At 40.5% G+C, this 22,574-nt stretch overlaps 1 protein-coding gene across 1 annotated transcript in view; it reads right to left on the bottom strand.

The window, feature by feature from the left end:
* The window catches only part of gipc2 (GIPC PDZ domain containing family, member 2), a 138,189-nt gene that overhangs the window by 44,449 nt on the left and 71,166 nt on the right, over window positions 1-22,574 (bottom strand). Inside the window, exon 2 of the mRNA XM_069939324.1 lies at window positions 1,129-1,314. Coding sequence (XP_069795425.1) covers window positions 1,129-1,314 — 186 coding nt within the window. The remainder of the gene's footprint in view (window positions 1-1,128; window positions 1,315-22,574) is intronic.

The following is a 22,574-nucleotide window of genomic DNA, read 5'->3' as shown; positions in this document are numbered from 1 at the left end:
TGTTCTTAAGGATAAAAGTAAAATAGAGGGTTATGAAGCGAGGAGCGGCACTTTGGACAGTCGTGCGGGACGCTGCATTTGGGACAGTGGCTGTCACTCTATCAATTCAAGCTGACTGACACGGCACTACAGGTGTGTAAGTGGATGGTGGGAGGGAATCCGTTTCTGAGCCTTTTCGGGGTAGCGGAGGCAGGTTGCCTCAGGGCTGGGGACTGGACACCCACCCATCCCTTCATGATCCTTAATCCCCTCTGCTCCTGGACCCCCACTGCCACCCGCCCCAATCCCCTGATCCCATTAACTCATTGATTCCGTCATTGCTGGAAATAGAGGTAGTGAGGGTTTAGTTTTTTTTTAGGCACCACATCATGGGCCGAAGGGCTGAAGGGCTTGTACTGTGCAGTAATGTTCTAAGCACTAATTTTCAGTTTAACTGGACCTACATGTTTCATTTTAAGTTTGAACTTGAACATTGGCTGTAATGAGGGTGTCCTCAGAAAGATATTGAAACCCTTCTAAATTGAAATTGTGTGGTGAAACTGCTCCTGCAGGGAGAGCAACAATAACAAAAGTGAATAATCACTGACAACTGCCCAAGTCAGGAACATTACAAGAGTCAGTGAAAATTAACAAGACAAACTATCGGTTTGGACTTTCATCAATAAGAGAAATACTTTTTAAGTTTTACTTTGAACATGTGAATATACAGGAAAGTTAGGGATATGAATCATGTACAGCCAGACGAGATTTAATTGAATCTAAATAAAAACGTTCTGCTCAAACATCCTAGGCCAGAAGGCCTGCTCCTGTGCTGTACTATTTTATGCACGGTACCGGACCATTTCGGCCCACAAGTCTGTGGCATCCAATTTACACCAATTAACCGACACGCAGATACTGGGAGAACATACAAACTCCTTACAGACAGCACAGGATTCGAACCCAGGTCTTGATCACTGGCACGGTAAAGGCATTGAGCTAACCACGGCACCAACCGTGCCACGCTGTTTTGAAGGGCAAAGACAACCAAAATTCTCAAAGGAAAAAGCAGTAATGATACTTCAACAATCTCGCTGTATATTCAGTGCTACTTTCTGAACTTCACTCAAGTACAAGATTGAGACCTACCTTTATGAAAGCAAATCCTGCCCCATTATCAGTAATGGTTAATCCCAGAGCATCCTCTGCTTTAAAAACATCCACTTCTTTCCTGAGTCCCTTTGTATGTGCAAAAATAAAATCTTCCAGGCCAATCTGCCCTCCAAGAAGTTTTTCCATGTCAATTCTGTGTGTGTTCAATGTGCAGAACAAAATCTGGATGGAAGAAAGAACACTGATTAGAAATACAGAACAGTAGTTTCAGGAGATGAAATGAAGTTCCCTGGACTAACTATCTCAACCATTTTGCATCACCAAAAGTTACAAACAAATTCAAATCCAATCATCCGGCTCTCTCAAGCATCTTCACTCTACCATCTGCTGTTGAGTCTTCAATCTCTTACTTTGACGGTTTTTTTAAAAAATCTCTAACAAAACCTTTAATGTGGTTTAAGGACGTTTGCTGATTTCCTTTCTTTCCCAGTTCAGAATGAAATATGGACTCTTTCCATGGATACTGTCTGATCTGTTGAGTATTTCCAGCAATTTCAGTTTTTGTGCCATAGCATTGTTATTTACATTTTCAGAGCAGAAAGAGCCTCATTTTAATACAGGCCTCCCCAGTATATAAATAACATGACTTATGGAAATCCAACTTCCACAAAATCTCCAAGACATTTCTAAAGCATTTTTCACAGCAGTAGTAAGAAAAATCAAATGCTTCTTGGCATTCATTACTGAATGGATACAGTTTACCTTCCACAATTTTAATTATAGGCTGTTATGACAAGGGTATATGATGTGGACCGGGGCCTCCGTCTGCCTCACTCGACCGAGGCCGGGGCCGCCGTCTCCCCCTTGCTCCTGCCCGTATCGGGGCCGCCGCCGTCTACCCTTCGCCCGGACCGGGGCCGGGGCCGCCGCTGCTCTCCCTGTGCCCGGACTGGGGCCACCGCCTCCCCCTTGCTCCTGCCCGTATCGGGGCCGCCGCCGTCTACCCTTCGCCCGGACCGGGGCCGGGGCCGCCGCTGCTCTCCCTGTGCCCGGACTGGGGCCGCCGCCTCCCCCTTGCTCCTGCCCGTATCGGGGCCGCCGCCGTCTACCCTTCGCCCGGACCGGTGCCGGGGCCGCCGCTGCTCTCCCTGTGCCCGGACTGGGGCCGCCGCCTCCCCCTTGCTCCTGCCCGTATCGGGGCCGCCGCCGTCTACCCTTCGCCCGGACCGGGGCCGGGGCCGCTGCTGCTCTCCCTGTGCCTGGACTGGGGCCGCCGCCTCCCACTCCCTGTCCGGACCGGGGCCTCCGTCTGCCTCACTCGACCTCACCAAAGCCTTCGACACCGTGAGCAGGAAAGGGCTTTGGCAAATACTAGAGCGCATCGGATGTCCCCCAAAGTTCCTCAACATGATTATCCAACTGCACGAAAACCAACAAGGTCGGGTCAGATACAGCAATGAGCTCTCTGAACCCTTCTCCATTAACAATGGCGTGAAGCAAGGCTGTGTTCTCGCACCAACCCTCTTTTCAATCTTCTTCAGCATGATGCTGAACCAAGCCATGAAAGACCCCAACAATGAAGACGCTGTTTACATCCGGTACCGCACGGATGGCAGTCTCTTCAATCTGAGGCGCCTGCAAGCTCACACCAAGACACAAGAGAAACTTGTCCGTGAACTACTCTTTGCAGATGATGCCGCTTTAGTTGCCCATTCAGAGCCAGCTCTTCAGCGCTTGACGTCCTGCTTTGCGGAAACTGCCAAAATGTTTGGCCTGGAAGTCAGCCTGAAGAAAACTGAGGTCCTCCATCAGCCAGCTCCCCACCATGACTACCAGCCCCCCCACATCTCCATCGGGCACACAAAACTCAAAACGGTCAACCAGTTTACCTATCTCGGCTGCACCATTTCATCAGATGCAAGGATCGACAATGAGATAGACAACAGACTCGCCAAGGCAAATAGCGCCTTTGGAAGACTACACAAAAGAGTCTGGAAAAACAACCAACTGAAAAACCTCACAAAGATAAGCGTATACAGAGCCGTTGTCATACCCACACTCCTGTTCAGCTCCGAATCATGGGTCCTCTACCGGCACCACCTACGGCTCCTAGAACGCTTCCACCAGCGTTGTCTCCGCTCCATCCTCAACATCCATTGGAGCGCTCACACCCCTAACGTCGAGGTACTCGAGATGGCAGAGGTCGACAGCATCGAGTCCACGCTGCTGAAGATCCAGCTGCGCTGGATGGGTCACGTCTCCAGAATGGAGGACCATCGCCTTCCCAAGATCGTATTATATGGCGAGCTCTCCACTGGCCACCGTGACAGAGGTGCACCAAAGAAAAGGTACAAGGACTGCCTAAAGAAATCTCTTGGTGCCTGCCACATTGACCACCGCCAGTGGGCTGATAACGCCTCAAACCGTGCATCTTGGCGCCTCACAGTTTGGCGGGCAGCAGCCTCCTTTGAAGAAGACCGCAGAGCCCACCTCACTGACAAAAGGCAAAGGAGGAAAAACCCAACACCCAACCCCAACCAACCAATTTTCCCTTGCAACCGCTGCAATCGTGTCTGCCTGTCCCGCATCGGACTGGTCAGCCACAAACGAGCCTGCAGCTGACGTGGACTTTTTACCCCCTCCATAAATCTTCGTCCGCGAAGCCAAGCCAAAGAAAGAGAAAGATATGATGTGGGCAGTTGTTAAAAAATTGACATTCAAGAAATTAGCTGACAGACATTTCTCAAAAATGGGAGCATAGAACATTGCAGTACAGAAACAAGTCATTCAGACCTTATGGTCTGTGCCAATCCATTTTCTCCCACTGACCTACACCCAGTTCATAGCCCTCTATGCCCCTCCCATCCAGGTACCTGTCTAATTTCTTCTTAAATGTTCAAATTGAGCTCGCATTCACCACTTCAGCTGGCAGATCATTCCACACTCCCACTACTCTCTGTGAAGAATTTCTTCCTAATGTTCTTCCTAAACCAGTGGTTCTCAACCTTTTTTCTTTCCACTCACATACTATTTTAATTATTCCCAATGCCATAGGTGCTCTATGACTAGTAAGGGGCGGTATGTGGTGGAAAGAAAAAGTTTGAAGACCACTGTTTTAATCGTACCTAATTGACTCGTTATGTACGTGGTTTCAAAACTCCAAAGGAAATGGGCCAATGACAATTTTTCTCAAGTAAAAGATTTCAGTAACAACTGGGTCTAGAGCAGTGATTCTCAACCTTCCCTTCCTACTCACGTACCACCTTAAGCAATCCCTTACTCATCAGAGCACCGATGGCATAAAGTGGTACGTGAGTGGAAAGAAAAAGGTTGAGAACGACTGCCCTGATCTTTTCCCCCAATAACTCAGGGACTGCCAATACAACCTCAAAACTGTCACCTCTGAATGCACCAGTCCTTCATCACAGCACTGTACTATCACTGTCGGACTTTGTGCACAAATCTCAGGTGGAGTAATTTTCTATTTGCATGAATCAGCTCAATCTACTGAAACTTCTTGCCATTGGAACTGTAGGTATTTTTATCAGTGGGGTAGGGGGGGAATTTGCTTTCTTTAAAAAAAAATTTTGAGAAAAATTAAATAATGTCTTTGTTGGTAAAACCTAGATCCCAAAAAGGAAGTAATAAAAGCAAATTCCATGTTAAACATGCCGCAGGAATACACTGGAATCCTTGCATAGGAATGCAATGACTCACAGACATCTGAGCTGATTCAAGAAAGTACGTAATCTCAAATAAAAGTATTGCTGATCCAGGACTCTTGATCAGCCATTCTCAAAGGGGGCCACGCCACCCCACACCCCCCCCCCCAACTCCCAACTGAGAGCCACAGCACATTAAGGGGAGGGGCACTGACTTAAATCATAAAGTATTTTTAATTTTTTTTGTCGTCAGGAGAGAAGTACAGAGGATACCAACTAAACTTGCTGCTTCACAGGCAAGGGGACCATAAACTTTGAGTAGTCCTAAGAGAGCTAAAGCCAAAAAAAAGGTAGAGAATGGTTGCTCTGGATTATTAGGCCAATAACTCAACCATTGCACTTGACCATCACCATTTTTTTTAGTTTAAAGAAGTCTCCTACATTCCTCAAAATTTTAGAACGACCCTGGCAATTTTTTCCAATCTAACAGAATAATAAAATTAAGGGGAAAAAAACAGGATTCTGTTGACACCGTGGTTAAGTGAAAAAACACACAAATGCTGGAGAAATTCAGCAGGTGCCTTTATGTAGCAAAGGTGAAGATACATCACCAATGTTTCGGGTTTGAGCCCTTCATCAAGGTGTGGGGGAACATGAGAGATGTTTGAACAAAATGGGGAAGGGGAGGGTGGGAGATGATAGATGAGAAGGGGGGGAAACAGAGGGGTGGGGGGAAGGGAAGGAGTCTTGGCTAGGTGGAGAGAGAAAAGAAGTAGGATCTGGAATAACAAGTTGGGGGAGGGAAAGAGGGGGAAAATACAAGCTGATTAGTGGAATGCAGTGAACTCAATGTTCATGCCCTGGGGTTGGAGAGTTCCCAGATGAAAAATGAGGGGTTCTTCCTCCAATGTGCGGGTGGTGAGAGTGGGGTAGTGTGAAAGGCCAGAGCTTGGAGAGTGTGACTCAGAATTGAAATGGTTGACTACAGGGAGGTGGCTTTTGTTGTGGACGGAGAGGAGGTGCTGGGTGAAGCAATTTCCTAATCTGTGACCTGTCTCTCTGATGTAGAGAAGGCCACAGAGGGTTCATCGGATGCAGTAAATTAATTCTTTGGAGGTTCATTGGAGAGGCCTCCAATGCAAGTTGGGATACATGGCAGCGACCTTATCTAGATTTTTAAAAAACTCAAACTCTCTTTGGCCTAAGCATCTAATCTACATTAATGCTTAATTGAAGGATTGAGAGAGTTCTGCAGATTAGTGGGACATTAAACAGACAAGCATGAGAATCTTGCAACATTGTTCAAGGAGTTCTTATGTCCATTTTTCTCTCAGGCACTACCAAAAACATCAGTCATTCATTCATTTTTGTTCATGGGCCATTGATGTGTACAAATTAGTTGATTTTTTTGGCAGAATCACAAACTAAAACATTTCCATGAACTTAAAATGCATTGCAAGCCTTTTCCCTTTCAAACTTGCATACTTAAACATGTAAAGGGGGAGAAAAAAAACTGTGCCTCAAACAGCAAGAACCTTCTCACAAATATGCCTGAGTATGTCTGATCTCAGAAGCTAAGCAGGTTCAGGCCTGGTCAGTACTTGGAAGGGAGACCACCTTGGGAACACCAGGTGCTGTAGGTTTCTGTGAGGGGCGACTGTCTGCCTGCCTTACTCATGGGAGATAAAAGTCAAAGAATTTCATGCATGTTACATTCTAAATATAGTATTAAACGACAATAATGGAACCTTTACTTTTCATGAATCCTTAGAACGGAGTTAAGGTAAATACAGTAGCTTCCAAACGCCCACAAAGATGTGACCAAGCTAAGGTGTAACTTTTGATTGAACTATCCGGCTTTCTTCCATAGACTCATTGTTACAAGCACAGAGGACTCCAAAAGCCAGCCCAGCAGCAATAGAAATTCACCAAGACAATGGTTACTTAAACAAAAGTTGCTTTTAATATTCTTTAAATCTTTAATTTATTAACTTAACCTCCTTCTATTTCTAAGCGCATGTATATGTAATGTGTATATGTTCAGGAAAGTTAACTGTTTTACTGTGCAAACATTTATTTTTCACTTCTCCAAGTTTATCAATATCAGGCAATTGTCATCTTCTTTGGCTTGGCTTCGCGGACGAAGATTTATGGAGGGGGTAAATGTCCACGTCAGCTGCAGGCTTGTTTGTGGCTGACAAGTCCGATGCGGGACAGGCAGACACGGTTGCAGCGGTTGCAAGGGATAATTGGTTGGTTGGGGTTGGGTGTTGGGTTTTTCCTCCTTTGCCTTTTGTCAGTGAGGTGGGCTCTGCGGTCTTCTTCAAAGGAGGTTGCTGCCCGCCGAACTGTGAGGCGCCAAGATGCACGGTTTGAGGCGAGATCAGCCCACTGGCGGTGGTCAATGTGGCAGGCACCAAGAGATTTCTTTAGGCAGTCCTTGTACCTTTTCTTTGGTGTCATACTGTTCACACAATTCAACATTTATAATTTCCACCAAGCTCTGGTCCTTAAAGTTAAATGGTTACTGCTCAGGAAGGTTCTTGTTTGGTTTCAGAGAGATATTTGTTGCTCGTTGGACTCACACAAACTGATTTCCTCCAATCAGTCACTTCAATGTCTTGCCAAAGAAACTTGCCCCATCATGGGTTTTCCAAATGATAACTAATTCTTCCATGTCACCAGAGTTCCTCTTGTTTCCCTTATTTCCGGAGAAACACTCTAGCCAGCCATTTCCTCTTGTAAGGACTATAAGGGCTTTGAACAAGCTGACTCAGAACTCACAATCCATCTTCAAAATGGGGTTTTTCAACAAGCCTGCCAGCTTGCCATTTTGCAGCCTCAATTGATACCGTAGAACTGACTTCTCTCTCTCTCTCTCCAAAAGAGAAAACACCTGTTCGTTTTTTCCTCTCTCTGCTTATAAAAAAAACAAAAAACCTCTCCTAAGGCTTCAACCCAATTTTCAAAAGATCTTATCAGTATCTGAGCCTGAACATTATGTTCCATTTGCACCTCTTTTTGAAGTCCTTTCCAAAGCAATTCCATTGTCTCTGCAAAGCTCTTGCATTTTAAATGAGATGTTTTTTTGTGGTGTTACTCTGTTTGAAAAGTGTACCCAAACTAAACCCCCACAATCTATCTTTTTTAAAGACATATTTTTCTCATAACTATTCTAACATATCCCGTGACACTCTCCCCCACAAAGGAATTTTAACACGAGTTAAAATTCTGTTATAATTAAACTGACTTTACAATCACTGCAGTGATAACAATACACAATAGATACTGTTAGAACAATGTATCCCAATCTTGAGTTTATATTTTACATGTTCATTTTTAACACCTAGACAATCTGCTATTGCATTATTTGTACCTTGATATGATTAATTTTCAGATTATATTCCTGAAATATCAAACTTCAGTTTAACAATCTTCAGTTTTTATTCTTCGTTTTATTTAAAAACACCAGAGGATTGTGGTCAGTAAATATCACAACTGGCTCATGAATGGTACCCAGATACACATCAAAATTCTGTAAAGTATTATAGACAACAGTTCTTTCTCAATAGTGGTATAGTTCTTTTGATGAACATTGAAATTTTTTGAAAAGTGGGCAACTGGATGGTCAATTTCATTATGTTTTTGTAACAAAACTGCACCTGCTGTCCCCTCACTGGCCTCCATTGCTAAATAAAATGGTCTGTCAAAATCAGGAGATTTTAAAACAGGGTAATGGCATAGCATCTCCTTTAAATTTTTTTAAGCTCTCTGACAAAATTTTGTCCACACAAGTTTCTTCCCCTTCTTCAAAAGATTGGATAAAGGAAGAACAACTTCAGTAAAATTTCTGCAAAATTTCCAATAATATTCTGCCATTCCTAAAAACCTTCTCACTGCTTCCTTGCCATTGGGAATAGGAAATTCAGAAATTGCATGGACTTTAACCTGAATAGGTGCAACATTGCCATGACCAACTACATGACCCAAGTACATCAGAGTAGCATGTCCAAATTCATTTTTAGCTAATTTGACAGTTGTTTGCTTTGGATAATCTTGCAAACAATTTGTCTAATTCCCTCAAATTTCTTCCCATGTATCACTTTTTGTGACCAAGTCATCAATATAAGCATCTGTAGGTGTTAAACCTTGGATTACCGAAATTATCAACCTTTGGAACAGGGGTGTCAAACTCAAATTCACGGAGGGCCAAAATTACAAACTTGGACTAAGTCGAGGGCAGAACTAAATATTTATTGAAAATTTTCAACAACATCTGCATGTTTTCTCTTCTTTCAACATATGTAATGTTAAACTTTTTCTTATTAAAATAAATGTTTAATAATAGTTTTGGATAAACTCTTTCCAGAAGCATTAACAAATGAGAAATAAAATATTCAATAAATAATATTTCTCTATAGAGGATTTGTCAAATGTTGCTAGTGTGCTGTCGAATAGTAAAATCTGAGGGCTATTGAGAATGTGGGAGAATAACATGATTCCTGAAACAATCCAATGGGTGACTGATTGTGGGCATGAACTCTAGCAGGGTTATTTGCCATGCCCTTTTTCCATTGGTACAGATATCCTTTGATTGACACACTTTTCAAGTTTGATGCCTAATGAGCTTGTATCCAGGTGCAGGACCATTTTTAACCAGGAATATATTTATCACTGTGACATGAAACTATTGGAAGATCGTTTTATCCTGAGATTAAAGTTCATAATCCTTACTCAGGCCTGTGTGCGGGAGGGCGGGGTTTGCGGGCGATCGGGTTGGACAACGACAGTGCGGGGGCATCGGCTCTCGCTGCAGGGCGGCATCTCGGCAGATCAGCGGCCCCGTCACCGTGAGTCGCGGGTCGGCCTGCGGCAAGGAGGGGGAGTGGGCAACGGTCCTGGCGAGGTCAGGCCCGAGGCCTCCGGTTCCGGGCGCTGGGAAGCGACCTTGGCTTCCCCTGACACCGGCCAGGCCCCAAAACCAGAGTCCACGGTGAGACCCTGCAACGTAAACAGAGGAGGTGGGGGCGATTAGCGGGCTGACGCCAATGCATTCTGGGATTTATAGTATTAGCTGTGCATGCGCTATACTGGCGCAGCGGCCAGCGGGCCACCTCTAATACATTTTTGAAATGATCTTGCGGGCCAAACATAATTATATCGCGGGCCAAATTTGGCCCACGGGCCAGAGTTTGACATGTGTGCTTTGGAATGTTGCAGGGGCATTTTTCATGCCAAAAGGTAGCACATTATATTCTTATAAACTAGATGGTGTCACAAATGCAGAAGTAATCCTTCCTCTCTCTGTTAGTAACACACACCAGTAACCCTTCAACAAATCCACCTTAGTAAGAGATTTAGCTTTCCCAATTTTATCAATACAGTCATCTATTCTCGGAATAGGGTAAGTACCTATTTTACTGAATTAACTTCCCTGTAACCTGTACAGAACCTAACAGTTCCATCTGGTTTCGGTACCAGAACACAAGGAGAACTCCAATCGGAGTTCAGAGGACTAATATTATCATTTTTCAACATATTTTCCACCTCCTGATCCACGATTTTACTCTTCTGAGTGTTTATTCTATAGGGGTGTTGTTTGATGGAACTTGCTTCTCCCACATCATGCTAAATCACTGACGTGCTTTTTGGCACTTCAGGAAACAAATTTCCATATTTCAAAAGCAACTGCTCCGACTGTTTCTGTTCTAGTGATTTAAGATGGCCGAACTTTTCCTTCAGATTTTCAAAAACTTGAGTTAGGCACATAGGAACCATGATGTCTTTAAGGTTATCTTCACAAGATTCTGTTTCCATAACTTATGATCCACAAATTCCTCAACCCTGTCAACATCCAACACCTCTGATACTGACGGTTCTCCACTACCTTTTTCCTCATAATAAAGTTTCAACATATTAATATGACAAACCTGAATTTTATTCCTACGATCTGGAGTGTTTATCACATAGTTAACATCTCACTTCGTATGATCCAGAAAATTTCACTCCAAGAGGATTGTCATGAATGGGAACAAAATTAACATTTTATTTCCTGTCTTAAAATTCCTCATTTGAGCTTTCCTGTCAAATAATCGTTTCATTTACCCTGATCCATTGTTAAATTCTCTTGAGCCAAAATCCATACTTTTTGTAACCGTTTAGAAACATAGTCCAACTGTACATCCTCATTAACCCACTGTTCTGTTAACAACATTAAAGGTCCTCTAACCTGATGTCCAAACACAATTTCAAAAGGGCTGAAACCTAATGAATCCTGCACAGACTCTCTTGCTACAAATAACAGTAATTGAATATCTTCATCCCAATCCTTCCCATTCTCCAGACAATAAATCCTAATCATATTTTTTAAGAGTAGGGTGAAATCTTTCCAAAGCCCCCTGAGTTTCAGGATACTACATAGATGAAGTGATCTGTTTAATTCCTAACTCATAAATCAACTGCTGAAACAACCCAGACATGAAGTTACTTCCTTGATTGCTCTAGATCTCTTTTGGCAAGCCAAAAACTGAAAAAAAAATTCCAAAGCCTTTATCATTCTTTTTTCTTTAATATTCCTTCTGGAAACATGGATGTTGTACACGTAATTGTTAACAAGTACTGATTCACAGCTTTTGTTTTAGACAGGGAACCAACACAATCCACAATAACCCAAATGAAAGGTCCTCAACAACAGGAGTAGGTTGCAAGCGAGCTACCAGAGGACCCTGGTTAGGTTTCCCCACAACCTGACAAAGGTGACATGTCTGGCACCAATTTACAACATCCTTCCTCAAACATTTTATTCATGGTTTTCTTTACACCAAGATGACCACCCAAAGGAGAACTATGGGCCAAATTTAAAATTTCATTCTGGTAAATTCTAGGAATGACCACCTGATGAATCACCACCCATTTTTCATTTGCAGGAACATCACAAGGTCTCCATTCTCTCATTAACAATTCACAGAGGGAGGAGTCACGTGATGGAGTAGTGGCCGGTCAGGGAATTCCAGCCCTCTCAGGAAAAGTTAAAAAAACACACACAAAGCACAAGGGTACAAGATTTAAATTTACAACAAAGTAAAAATAAAGGTGAGAAGAAAATGTCAGCGAAGAGAGAAAAGTCGAAAACAACGGGAAGAAAAGAGGAAGAAAGAACGTCAGAAGAAGAAGGTGAAGGCCTTACCTGTCCAAAGAGGCCCGCCGCGGAGAGAGAAGCCCGCTCCCGCAGGTCAGTGGAGGTCCCAGGCTCGGGACGACAAAAATGGCTCACAGAGCCGAGTAAAAGTGCGCAACTGCGCATGCGCATGAAAAAAAACACACTGACGGGAGGGGGGAACAGCTGCGGAGTCGGTCTCCACAGCTGAGAGAGACACCTGCAACACAGCAACAGGTGCAGAACACAGACAATAACGACAACAAGAAAGAAGAGGGTAAAAAGAAAACAAGGAAACAACAGATGGTCAATCCAGAGGAAGAAGAAGAAGAACAGAAAGAAGTGGAAGAAGAAGAGAAAGGCAAGACAATGGATGTATCTTTTTTTAAAGAATATATGGAATCAGTGAAAGAATGGCAATTACAAGAATTTAATGAGATAAAAAGAAGAATTAAGAATGCAGAAGAAAAAATGAATAAAATAGAGACAGTCATATCAGAGATAGGAAAAAGAGTGGAAAATATGGAAGAACGAGAAACAATTGTAGAAATGGAAGTAGAGGACTTAAAAGAGAAATTAGAAGAATCTAATAAAAAAGTTAAAGAGGCACATGAGCTGTTAGCTCAGAAGATAGATATAATGGAAAACTATAATAGAAGAAATAATATAAAGATAGTGGGCCTTAAGGAAGATGAAGAAGGCAAGAATATGAGAGAATTTATAAAAGATTGGATCCCCAGGGTCCTAGGAAGACCAGAATTACAGGAAGAAATGGAAATAGACAGGGTACATAGAACTTTAGCCACGAAACCACAACCGCAGCAAAAACCAAGATCTATTTTAGTAAAATTCTTAAGATATACAACAAGAGAAAATATATTGGAGAAAGCAATGAAGAAAATAAGAGAAGACAAAAAGCCACTGGAATATAAAGGTCAAAAAATTTTTTCTATCCAGACATAAGTTTGGAACTCCTGAAGAAGAGGAAGGAGTTCAATACAGCAAAAACGATCTTATGGAAAAAAGGATATAAATTTATGTTATAGTACCCAGCGGTACTTAAAATATTTATTCCAGGGCAACAAAACAGACTATTCTCGGATCCAGAGGAAGCAAGGAAATTTGCAGAACAACTACAAAACAAGCAGAGAGATGAAGACATGTAATGAGAGTAAAAATGACCACGAACTATATGTATGTGTGTATATGGGTGTATATGTGTGTATATGGGTATATATATATATATATATATATATATAGACAACAGAGATAGACAACAGACTCGCCAAGGCAAATAGCGCCTTTGGAAGACTACACAAAAGAGTCTGGAAAAACAACCAACTGAAAAACCTCACAAAGATAAGCGTATACAGAGCCGTTGTCATACCCACACTCCTGTTCGGCTCCGAATCATGGGTCCTCTACCGGCACCACCTACGGCTCCTAGAACGCTTCCACCAGCGTTGTCTCCGCTCCATCCTCAACATCCATTGGAGCGCTTACACCCCTAACGTCGAAGTACTCGAGATGGCAGAGGTCGACAGCATCGAGTCCACGCTGCTGAAGATCCAGCTGCGCTGGATGGGTCACGTCTCCAGAATGGAGGACCATCGCCCTCCCAAGATCGTGTTATATGGCGAGCTCTCCACTGGCCACCGTGACAGAGGTGCACCAAAGAAAAGGTACAAGGACTGCCTAAAGAAATCTCTTGGTGCCTGCCACATTGACCACCGCCAGTGGGCTGATAACGCCTCAAACCGTGCATCTTGGCGCCTCACAGTTTGGCGGGCAGCAACCTCCTTTGAAGAAGACCGCAGAGCCCACCTCACTGACAAAAGGCAAAGGAGGAAAAACCCAACACCCAACCCCAACCAACCAATTTTCCCTTGCAACCGCTGCAATCGTGTCTGCCTGTCCCGCATCGGACTTGTCAGCCACAAACGAGCCTGCAGCTGACGTGGACTTTTTACCCCCTCCATAAATCTTCGTCCGCGAAGCCAAGCCAAAGAGAAGAAAAAGAGAAGATATATATATATATATATAGATGTGTATGTATACATGTGTATACATGAATGTATCCGTATTTAGAGGAAAATATATAGAGTATAGATAAGAATTAATAAGGGAATGAAAGGGAATAAAGGGAATAAAGAGGGAATTAAAAAAGTGACCTTTGTTACATATGAAAATTGAAATCTTTTCTGGAGGAAGCTGGGTGGGGAGGAGTTACGGTCACTGCAAAATCAGTTGACGTTTGCAAGTGAATTCGCAAATCCAAATGGAGAGGGGAGATGTGGTTGCCCGACAAGGGATAAAGGGCAACTCAGGAGGGGGAGGGGAGAATGGGGTTAAAGAAGTTTTAAATAGGAGAATAAGGAAAATGTTTGATGTTTTAGAAATGTTGTCTTATAAAGTGTTCAAAACAAGAAAGCAGAAATGGACAAGAAGGAAAGGTGATGATGGAGAAACGGAAAGGGAAGATAAAGTATGAAATGGCTACGCTGAACTATATGACTTTAAATATTAATGGAATACATAACCAAATCAAAAGGAAAAAACTGCTAAATTTACTGAAAAAAAAATTGATATAGCATTTGTGCAAGAAACACATTTAACTGAATTGGAGCACAAGAAATTAAAGAGAGATTGGGTAGGACATGTAACAGCAGCATCGTATAATTCAAAAGCAAGAGGAGTAGCTATATTAATTAGTAAAAATGTGCCAATTAAAATAGAAGAGGAAATAATAGATCCAGCAGGGAGATATGTAATGATAAAATGTCAGATATATTCGGAGTTTTGGAATCTACTTAATGTATATTCACTTAACGAAGAAGATCAAAAGTTTATGCAAGATATTTTTTGAAGATAGCAGATACGCAAGGGAACATATTAATAGGAGGGGATTTCAACCTGAATTTGGATTCAAATATGGACAAAACTGGGAAAAAAATTAACAGAAAGAACAAAGTAACCAAATTTATAATTAAATCGATGGAAGAAATGCAACTTTTGGATATATGGAGGAAACAACACCCAAAGGAAAAGGAATATTCATATTATTTGGGTAGACATAAAACATACTCAAGAATAGACCTATTTTTGTTATCAGCTCGTATGCAAGATAGAGTAAGAAAAACAGAATATAAAGCTAGAATATTATCGGACCATTCACCCTTGATATTGACAATAGAGTTAGAGGACATCCCTCCAAGAATGTATAGATGGAGATTAAACTCCATGCTACTTAAAAGGCAGGATTTTACAGAATTCATTGAAAGACAAATTAAAATGTATTTTGAAATAAATACGGAATCAGTGAAAGATAAGTTTATACTATGGGATGCAATGAAAGTGTTCATTAGAGGGCAAATAATAAGTTATGTAACAAAGATGAAGAAGGACTATAATCTGGAAACAGAGCAGTTAGAAAGGGAAATAGTAAATATAGAAAAAGAATTAGCAATGAAGGAAGATACAACTAAAAGAAGAGAATTGGCAGATAAAAAATAAAATATGAAACACTACAAACATATAAGGTGGAGAAGAACATAATGAAGACAAAACAGAAATATTATGAACTAGGGGAAAAAATGCACAAAATTCTAGCATGGCAGCTTAAGACAGAACAAGCTAAGAAAATGGTATTGGCATCAAGGAAAAAAGACAAACAAATCACATATAATCCAACGGAGATCAATGAAAACTTTTGAGAATTCTATGAACAATTATACCAAACTGAAAATGAAGAGAAAGAAGGCAAAATAGATGAATTTTTAACTAAAATTGAACTACCAAAATTACAAATAGAGGAACAAAATAAATTAATAGAACCATTTAAAATAGTAGAAATACAAGAGATAATAAAAAAATTACCAAATAATAAAACACCAGGAGAGGATGGATTCCCAATAGAATTCTATAAAACATTTAAAGATTTATTAATTCCTCCCCTCCTGGAAGTAATCAACCAGATTGATAAAACACAAAGCTTACCAGATTCATGTAAAACAGCAATAATTACAGTAATACTAAAGCAAGGGAAAGATCCACTCGCACCAGCGTCATATAGACCAATATCATTGCTTAACACAGATTATAAGATCATAGATTAGCAGAGTATGTACCTAAAATGGTAAATCTAGACCAAACTGGATTTATTAAAAAAAGACGGACAACAGACAATATTTGTAAATTTATTAACTTAATTCATGCAGTAGAAGGGAGTAAAGCGCCAACAGTAGCAGTTGCTTTAGACGCAGAGAAGGCCTTTGACAGAGTAGAATGGAATTATTTATTCAAAGTATTGCAAAAATTCAGTTTACCAGAGAAGTATATTAATTGGATTAAAGCATTATATAAGGGGCCATTGACGAAAGTGACAGTAAATGGATATATATCAAAGCAATTTAACTTAAGCAGGTCAACACGGCAGGGATGCCCACTATCACCCTTATTGTTCGCGATAGCTATAGAATCACTAGCAGAATTGATAAGAACAGAAAATAATATAAAAGGGATAAAAATAAAAGACAAGGAATATAAAATCAGTTTATTTGCGGATGATATTATAGTATACTTAACAGAACCAGAACTATCAATAAAAGAATTATATAAGAAATTGAAGGAATATGGAGAAGTGTCGGGTTACAAAATTAACGTAAATAAAAGTGAAGCAATGCCAATGAATAATGCGGATTTCTCAAAATTTAAGAAGGAATCACCATTCAGATGGCAAATGCAAGCAATGAGATACCTAGGTATACAAATAAATAAAAACCTCGGCCATCTATATAAACTCAATTATTATCCACTAATGAACAAATTACAGGATGATTTAGAGCATTGGAAAGATTTACCATTAACACTAAGGATAAACTGTATTAAAATGAACATTTTCCCAAGGATATTATACCTATTTCAGGCATTGCCAATGCATTTGACAGAGAAATTCTTCAAGGAGTTAAAGAAAATAATAAGAAATTTTTATGGAAAGGGGGAAAACCGAGGATAGCACTAGATAAATTAACAGAATGGTATAAACAAGGAGGCTTACAACTGGCAAACTTTAAAAATTATTATAGAGCCGCACAATTAAGATACCCATCAGATTTTTACCAAACAAGGGAAAAGCCAGATTGGACCAGATTAGAACTAGATAAAATAGGGGAAAAGATACCTGAACACATATTATATAAATGGGATGAAAAATTGGTACAACGTAGGAGTTCTCCAGTATTACATCATCTACTCAATATTTGGAAGAAGATTTATGTAGAAAGGAATAAAACAAATTACCAACTACCAAAACTAATATTGACGCAAAATCAGTTACTCCCTTTTACAATAGATAACCTTTCCTTTAGAGAATGGGAGAAAAAAGGGATCAAAAGAATAGAAAATTGTTTTTCAGGAAATAGATTATTAACCTTTGAACAAATGAAAGATAAATACAATATAACTCAAGATACAGTGCTGGCATATTACCAATTGAGATCCTACTTGAAGGACAAATTAGGAAGCAGTCTGAGTTTACCAGAGGGAAGTAACTTTGAATATGTGATTACAGATACAATGATAATCAAAAGATTTATAACAAATATGTATATTAAACTGCAAGAAAAGGAGAATGAGGAAACAAATGGTAAAACTAAACAAAAATGGGAACAAGATTTAAATATAAAGATAAAAAAGGAAACATAGGAGAAGTTGTGTTCTGGAACGATGAGAAATACAATAAATACGAGTTTACGTATGATACAATATAACTGGATACACAGGCTATACATTACACCTCAAAAGTTAAATAAATGGGACCCAACAGTATCTGATAGATGTTTTCGATGTAAAAATGAAATGGGAACAACAATTCATGCAATCTGGACATGTGAGAAAGTAGAAAAATTTTGGGAAGATCTAAACCAGATATTAAATAAAATTACAGAAAACAATATACCAAAAAATCCAGAGATCTTCCTCCTAAGTAACATAAAAAACAAAGAATTTGGAATTGATTTGGATGGTGCACAAAAAAGATTTGTTAAGATAGCTCTAGCCGTAGCAAAAAAATGTATTATGTCAAGCTGGAAATTGGAAGATAATTTGAAAATACAACAATGGTATATAGAAATGAATAAATGTATTCCATTAGAAAAATTAACATATAGTTTAAGAAATAATATTGAAATATTTGAACAAATATGGGAGCCTTACATGAAGCACAATAGAGAAAACCTACCGGGGACATTCACTACCTAAATTAACGAAAGGAGAAGGAAATGAAAAGAATTGACTCAGTGGAATTTCTTGTTTATTTTTACTGAATTACAAAATTGTTTGACTGGTTTAATGTATCCTAGATTTTGTACTTTAAATGGATGGGGGGAGAGTTCGGGAGGGTGGAATGGGAGGAGGGAGGGGGGGAGAAAATGACACTGTATATATTTGAAAAGGAAAATGTATGTATCATGGTCAATGTGGTTTATGGTGTGAAAAATAAAAAAAAAATTTTTAAAAATTCACAGAGCATTTCCTTAATCTCCTCCTCATTCACAGCTTTTTCCCTCAAGTCAGCAAGATCAGAATCTGTCTTTTGCTGCTCAATTAACTCTTTCCTTGACAAAAACAAATCCTGACACTCAAATTTAACCTGCTGCTTCTGGACTATTTCAGAAGTTCTGGACAAGTCTCTATCAACAGCATCTTCCACTGCTCTCATCGTTTTCTTAGACAAAGACCTTTTTAAAGCACATGCAGGACATATATATCTCACAATCTTCGTCAACCTCATCCTAGGCTTATTTGTTAATCTCAAAACTGATCCAACTTTATACTCTGCCAAATCATTCCCGAATGAGACCCAGGTGCCAAGGTCAGGTATGTCTCAGATTGTATTCCCAGCATTCTGAAAGGAGAAGGGGAGCAGCCGGATGTCGTGGTCCACGTGGAGTCCAATGACATAGGAGGAGATAGAGAAGAGGCCCTAAAGAGGGAATATAGGGAGTTAAGTAGAAAGTTAAAAGAGAGGACCTAGAGTACACACGTCAAACTCAGGCCTGCGGGCCAAATTTGGCCCGTGATAATAATTATATTTGGCCCGCAAAATCATATCAAATATGTATTAGAGCTGGCCCGCTGGCCGCCGCGCCAGTATAGCACATGCACAGCTAATACTACAAATCCCAGAATGCTTTGCAAATGCGTTGGCACCGGCCCGTCAGCCCGCTAATCACCCCCACCTCCTCTCTTTACTTTCATTACCATCTGCAACCTGTCGCCTAACTCACATGTAATAAACCCCTTATGAAAAATGGCCAAACGAAAGACAGAACACAGGACCTTTCAAGACAGGTGGGAGGCAAACTCTGACCCCAGAGTTTGAGGAACTTGCATCTAAGAAGAGATGCCAAGTATCTGGTTTAGACCCAGGTGCATCAGAGTAAATCACAGTGGAGCAAGCGAAGCTTGGATTAATATTTTCTTTGGTTAACTTTGGACTGTTCATCGTTGAAAGATTGGATTTTCATTGAAATTGTTATTTTTTTGACTTGTTGGCTTGTGAAAAAAAATACATTTAAAAGGAGATTAAAGGCTATAGAGAAATATTATTTATTGAATATTTTATTTCTTATTTGTTAATGCTTCTTCTGGAAAGAGTTTAACCAAAACTATTATTAAACATTTATTTTAATAAGAAAAAGTTTAACATTACATATGTTGAAAAAAGAGAAAACATGCAGATGTTGTTGAAAATTTTCAATAAATATTTAGTTTGGCCCACGATTTAATCCAAGTTTTTAATTTTGGCCCTCTGTGAATTTGAGTTTGACACCCCTGACCTCGAGGGTGGTATCTGTGCCACGCACTAGACAATAGGAAGATATGGTTGATGAATGCGTGGCTAAGGAGTTGGTGCAGGCGGCAGGGCTTCAGATTCCTGGATCATTGGGACCGCTTCTGGGGAAGGTCAGACCTCTATAACCAGGATGGGCTGCACCTAAACTGGAAGGGGACCAGTATTCTGGCAGGAGGGTTTCCTAGAGCTGTTGGAGGGGGTTTAAACTAGTTTGGCAGGGGGAGGGAATTCAAAATGAAAGTGCAGAGAATAGGACAGTAAGGAGACAGGAAATTACAACGGAGTAAAATAAATAGTGAAGAGTTACTCAATAACAACATTAAAAAAAAGGCAGGTGAGCAGGCAGGAGGAAGTGGTCTACGTACAAATTTGGTATCAGGTTTAAGGGCACTATATTTAAATGCACGTAGCATTAGAAACAAAGTGAATGACCTGGTAGCTGAGATTCAACTGAAAAAGTATGACACTGTAGCCATTACTGATGAGTCAATGAGGGGTGTGATTGGGCGCTGAATCTCCACAGTTACACAGTCTATAGGAAAGATAGGCAGGTCGGTAGAGGAGGGTGGGGGGGGGGGCTCTGATGATTTAAAAAAATGGCATTAAATCAATAGAAAGAAGAGACATAGGGTCAAAAGTGATAGAATCATTATGGGTTGAATTAAGAAAGGTCATGGTTAAAAAGACCATATTAGCAGGACCCCAAACAGTAGCCAGGAAGTGGATAATAAAATAATATCAAAATAATTATAGGGGATTTTAACATGACAGGGGATTGGGAAAGACAGAAAAATTCTGGAAGCCAGGAGAGAGAGTTTGTAGAAAATCTAAGAGATAGCTTTTTTGAACAGCTTGCTTGCTGTGAAGCCCACCAGGGGATCTGCAGTTCTGGATTGGGTCATGTGCAATGAATTAGGGAATTAAAGGTCACAGAACCTCAAGGAAGCAGCGATCATAACATGGTTGAATTTAATTTAAAATTTGAAAAGGAAAAAAATTTATCGGATGTATCAAATTTTCAGTGGAATAAAGGAAATTACCGTGGTATGAGAAAGGAACTGGCTCAAGTAAACTGGGAAAGCAAACTAACTGGAGAATCAGAGCAGGACTGGAAGATATTTTTGCAAGTAATAAAAGGTATGCAGGATAGATTTATTCCAAGGAAAAAGGAATTTGTCCAAGGAAAGATTGTACCATTGTGGCTAACAAAAGAGGTGAAGGCTTTGATAAAGCAAAGGAGAGAGCATACAAGGAAGCTAAAATTAGTGGGAAATCAGAGGACACTGATTCCTTTCGACAATTACAGAAAGAGACAAAAAATGTCATTCGGAAAAAAAAGATGAGCTATGAAAGGAGATTAGCTAACAATAATAAAAACTAAGAGCTTTTTCCAAATATATAAGAAATAAAAGAGAGACACATGTTGACATAGGACTGATAGAAAATAATGCTGGGGAAATTGTAATGGGTTATAAAGAGATGGCAGAGGAGCTTAATCAATATTTTGCATCTGTCTTCATCATGGAAGACATTAGTAATATCCCGGACAGACAGAGGCTTCAGGGAGTAGAGTTAGATTCACTTAGGGTTATTAGAGAAATTGTGCTAGGCAAACTAAACAGGTTAAAGATTGATAAATCTCCCGCGCTGGATGAGGTGCATCTGCACGTTTTGAAAGAGGTGGCTTTGGAGATTGTAGATCCATTAGCGATGAACTTTGAGAAATCGATAGACTGGAGAAATTCCAGAGGATTGGAAGGTCACAAATGTGGATCCACTGTTTAAGAAAGGTGGGAGACAGAAAAAAAGTAAACTATAGGCCAATTAGTCTGATGTCGGTGGTTGGGAAGATATTAGAGTTGATCCTCAAGGATGAGGTGATGAAATATCTAGAGATGCATGACAGGATAGGTCCAAGTAGCATGGTTTTTTAAAGGGTAGATCCTGCCTGACCAACCTATTAGAGTTTTTTGAAGAAATCTCAAGTAGGATAAACAAAATAAATCTATTTAGATTTTCAAAAGGCTTTCGATAAGGTGCTGCATATTAGGCTGCTAAATAAGATGAGGGCCCATGTAATTACAAGGAAGTTATTAAACTGGATAGAGATGTGGCTGATAGGCAGGAAGCAAAGGGTTGAAATTAAGGGTTCTCCTCCTGGATGGCTGCCAGTAACTAGTGGTGTTCCGCAGGGGTCGGTATTGGGGTTGCTGCTGTTTACAATTTATATTAATGATTTGGATTGTGGTATGAATAGTTTTGTGGCCAAATTTGCAGATGACACCAAGATAGGTGGCGGAGTAGGAAGTGTAGTAGAAACTGTAAAGTTGCAGAAGGTTATAGACAGATTAGGAGACTGGGCAAAACTATGGCAGATGAGATTCAACATAGAAATGTACAGTTGTACACTTTGGCAGTGGAAACAAACAGACAGAATACTATTTGGATGGGGTGAAAATTCAGACCTCAGATGTGCAAAGGGTCCTCATGCAAAGAAACCTAAAAGTTAATGACCAGGTGAAATGGGTAGTGAAGAAAGCGAATGCTATGTTGTCCTTCATTTCAAGAGGAATAGTGTACAAGAGTAAAGAGGTGTTGATGAGGCTCTATGGGGCACTGGTGAGGCCTCATTTGGAGTATTGTGTGCAGTTTGGGCCCCCTATCTTAGAAAGGATGTGATGTTGTTGGAGAGGGTGCAGAAGAGATTTACTAGGATGATTCCCAGAATGCAAGGGCTAACGTACAAGGAGAATTTGGCAGCTCTTGGATTGTATTCATAGGCGTATGAGAGGGAGATCTCATAGAGGCT

The sequence above is a fragment of the Narcine bancroftii genome, chromosome 5, assembly GCF_036971445.1.
Source record: "Narcine bancroftii isolate sNarBan1 chromosome 5, sNarBan1.hap1, whole genome shotgun sequence".
NCBI lineage: Eukaryota > Metazoa > Chordata > Chondrichthyes > Torpediniformes > Narcinidae > Narcine > Narcine bancroftii.
Note: the sequence above shows the minus strand (reverse complement) of the source record. Positions and strands in the feature narration are given on the sequence as shown.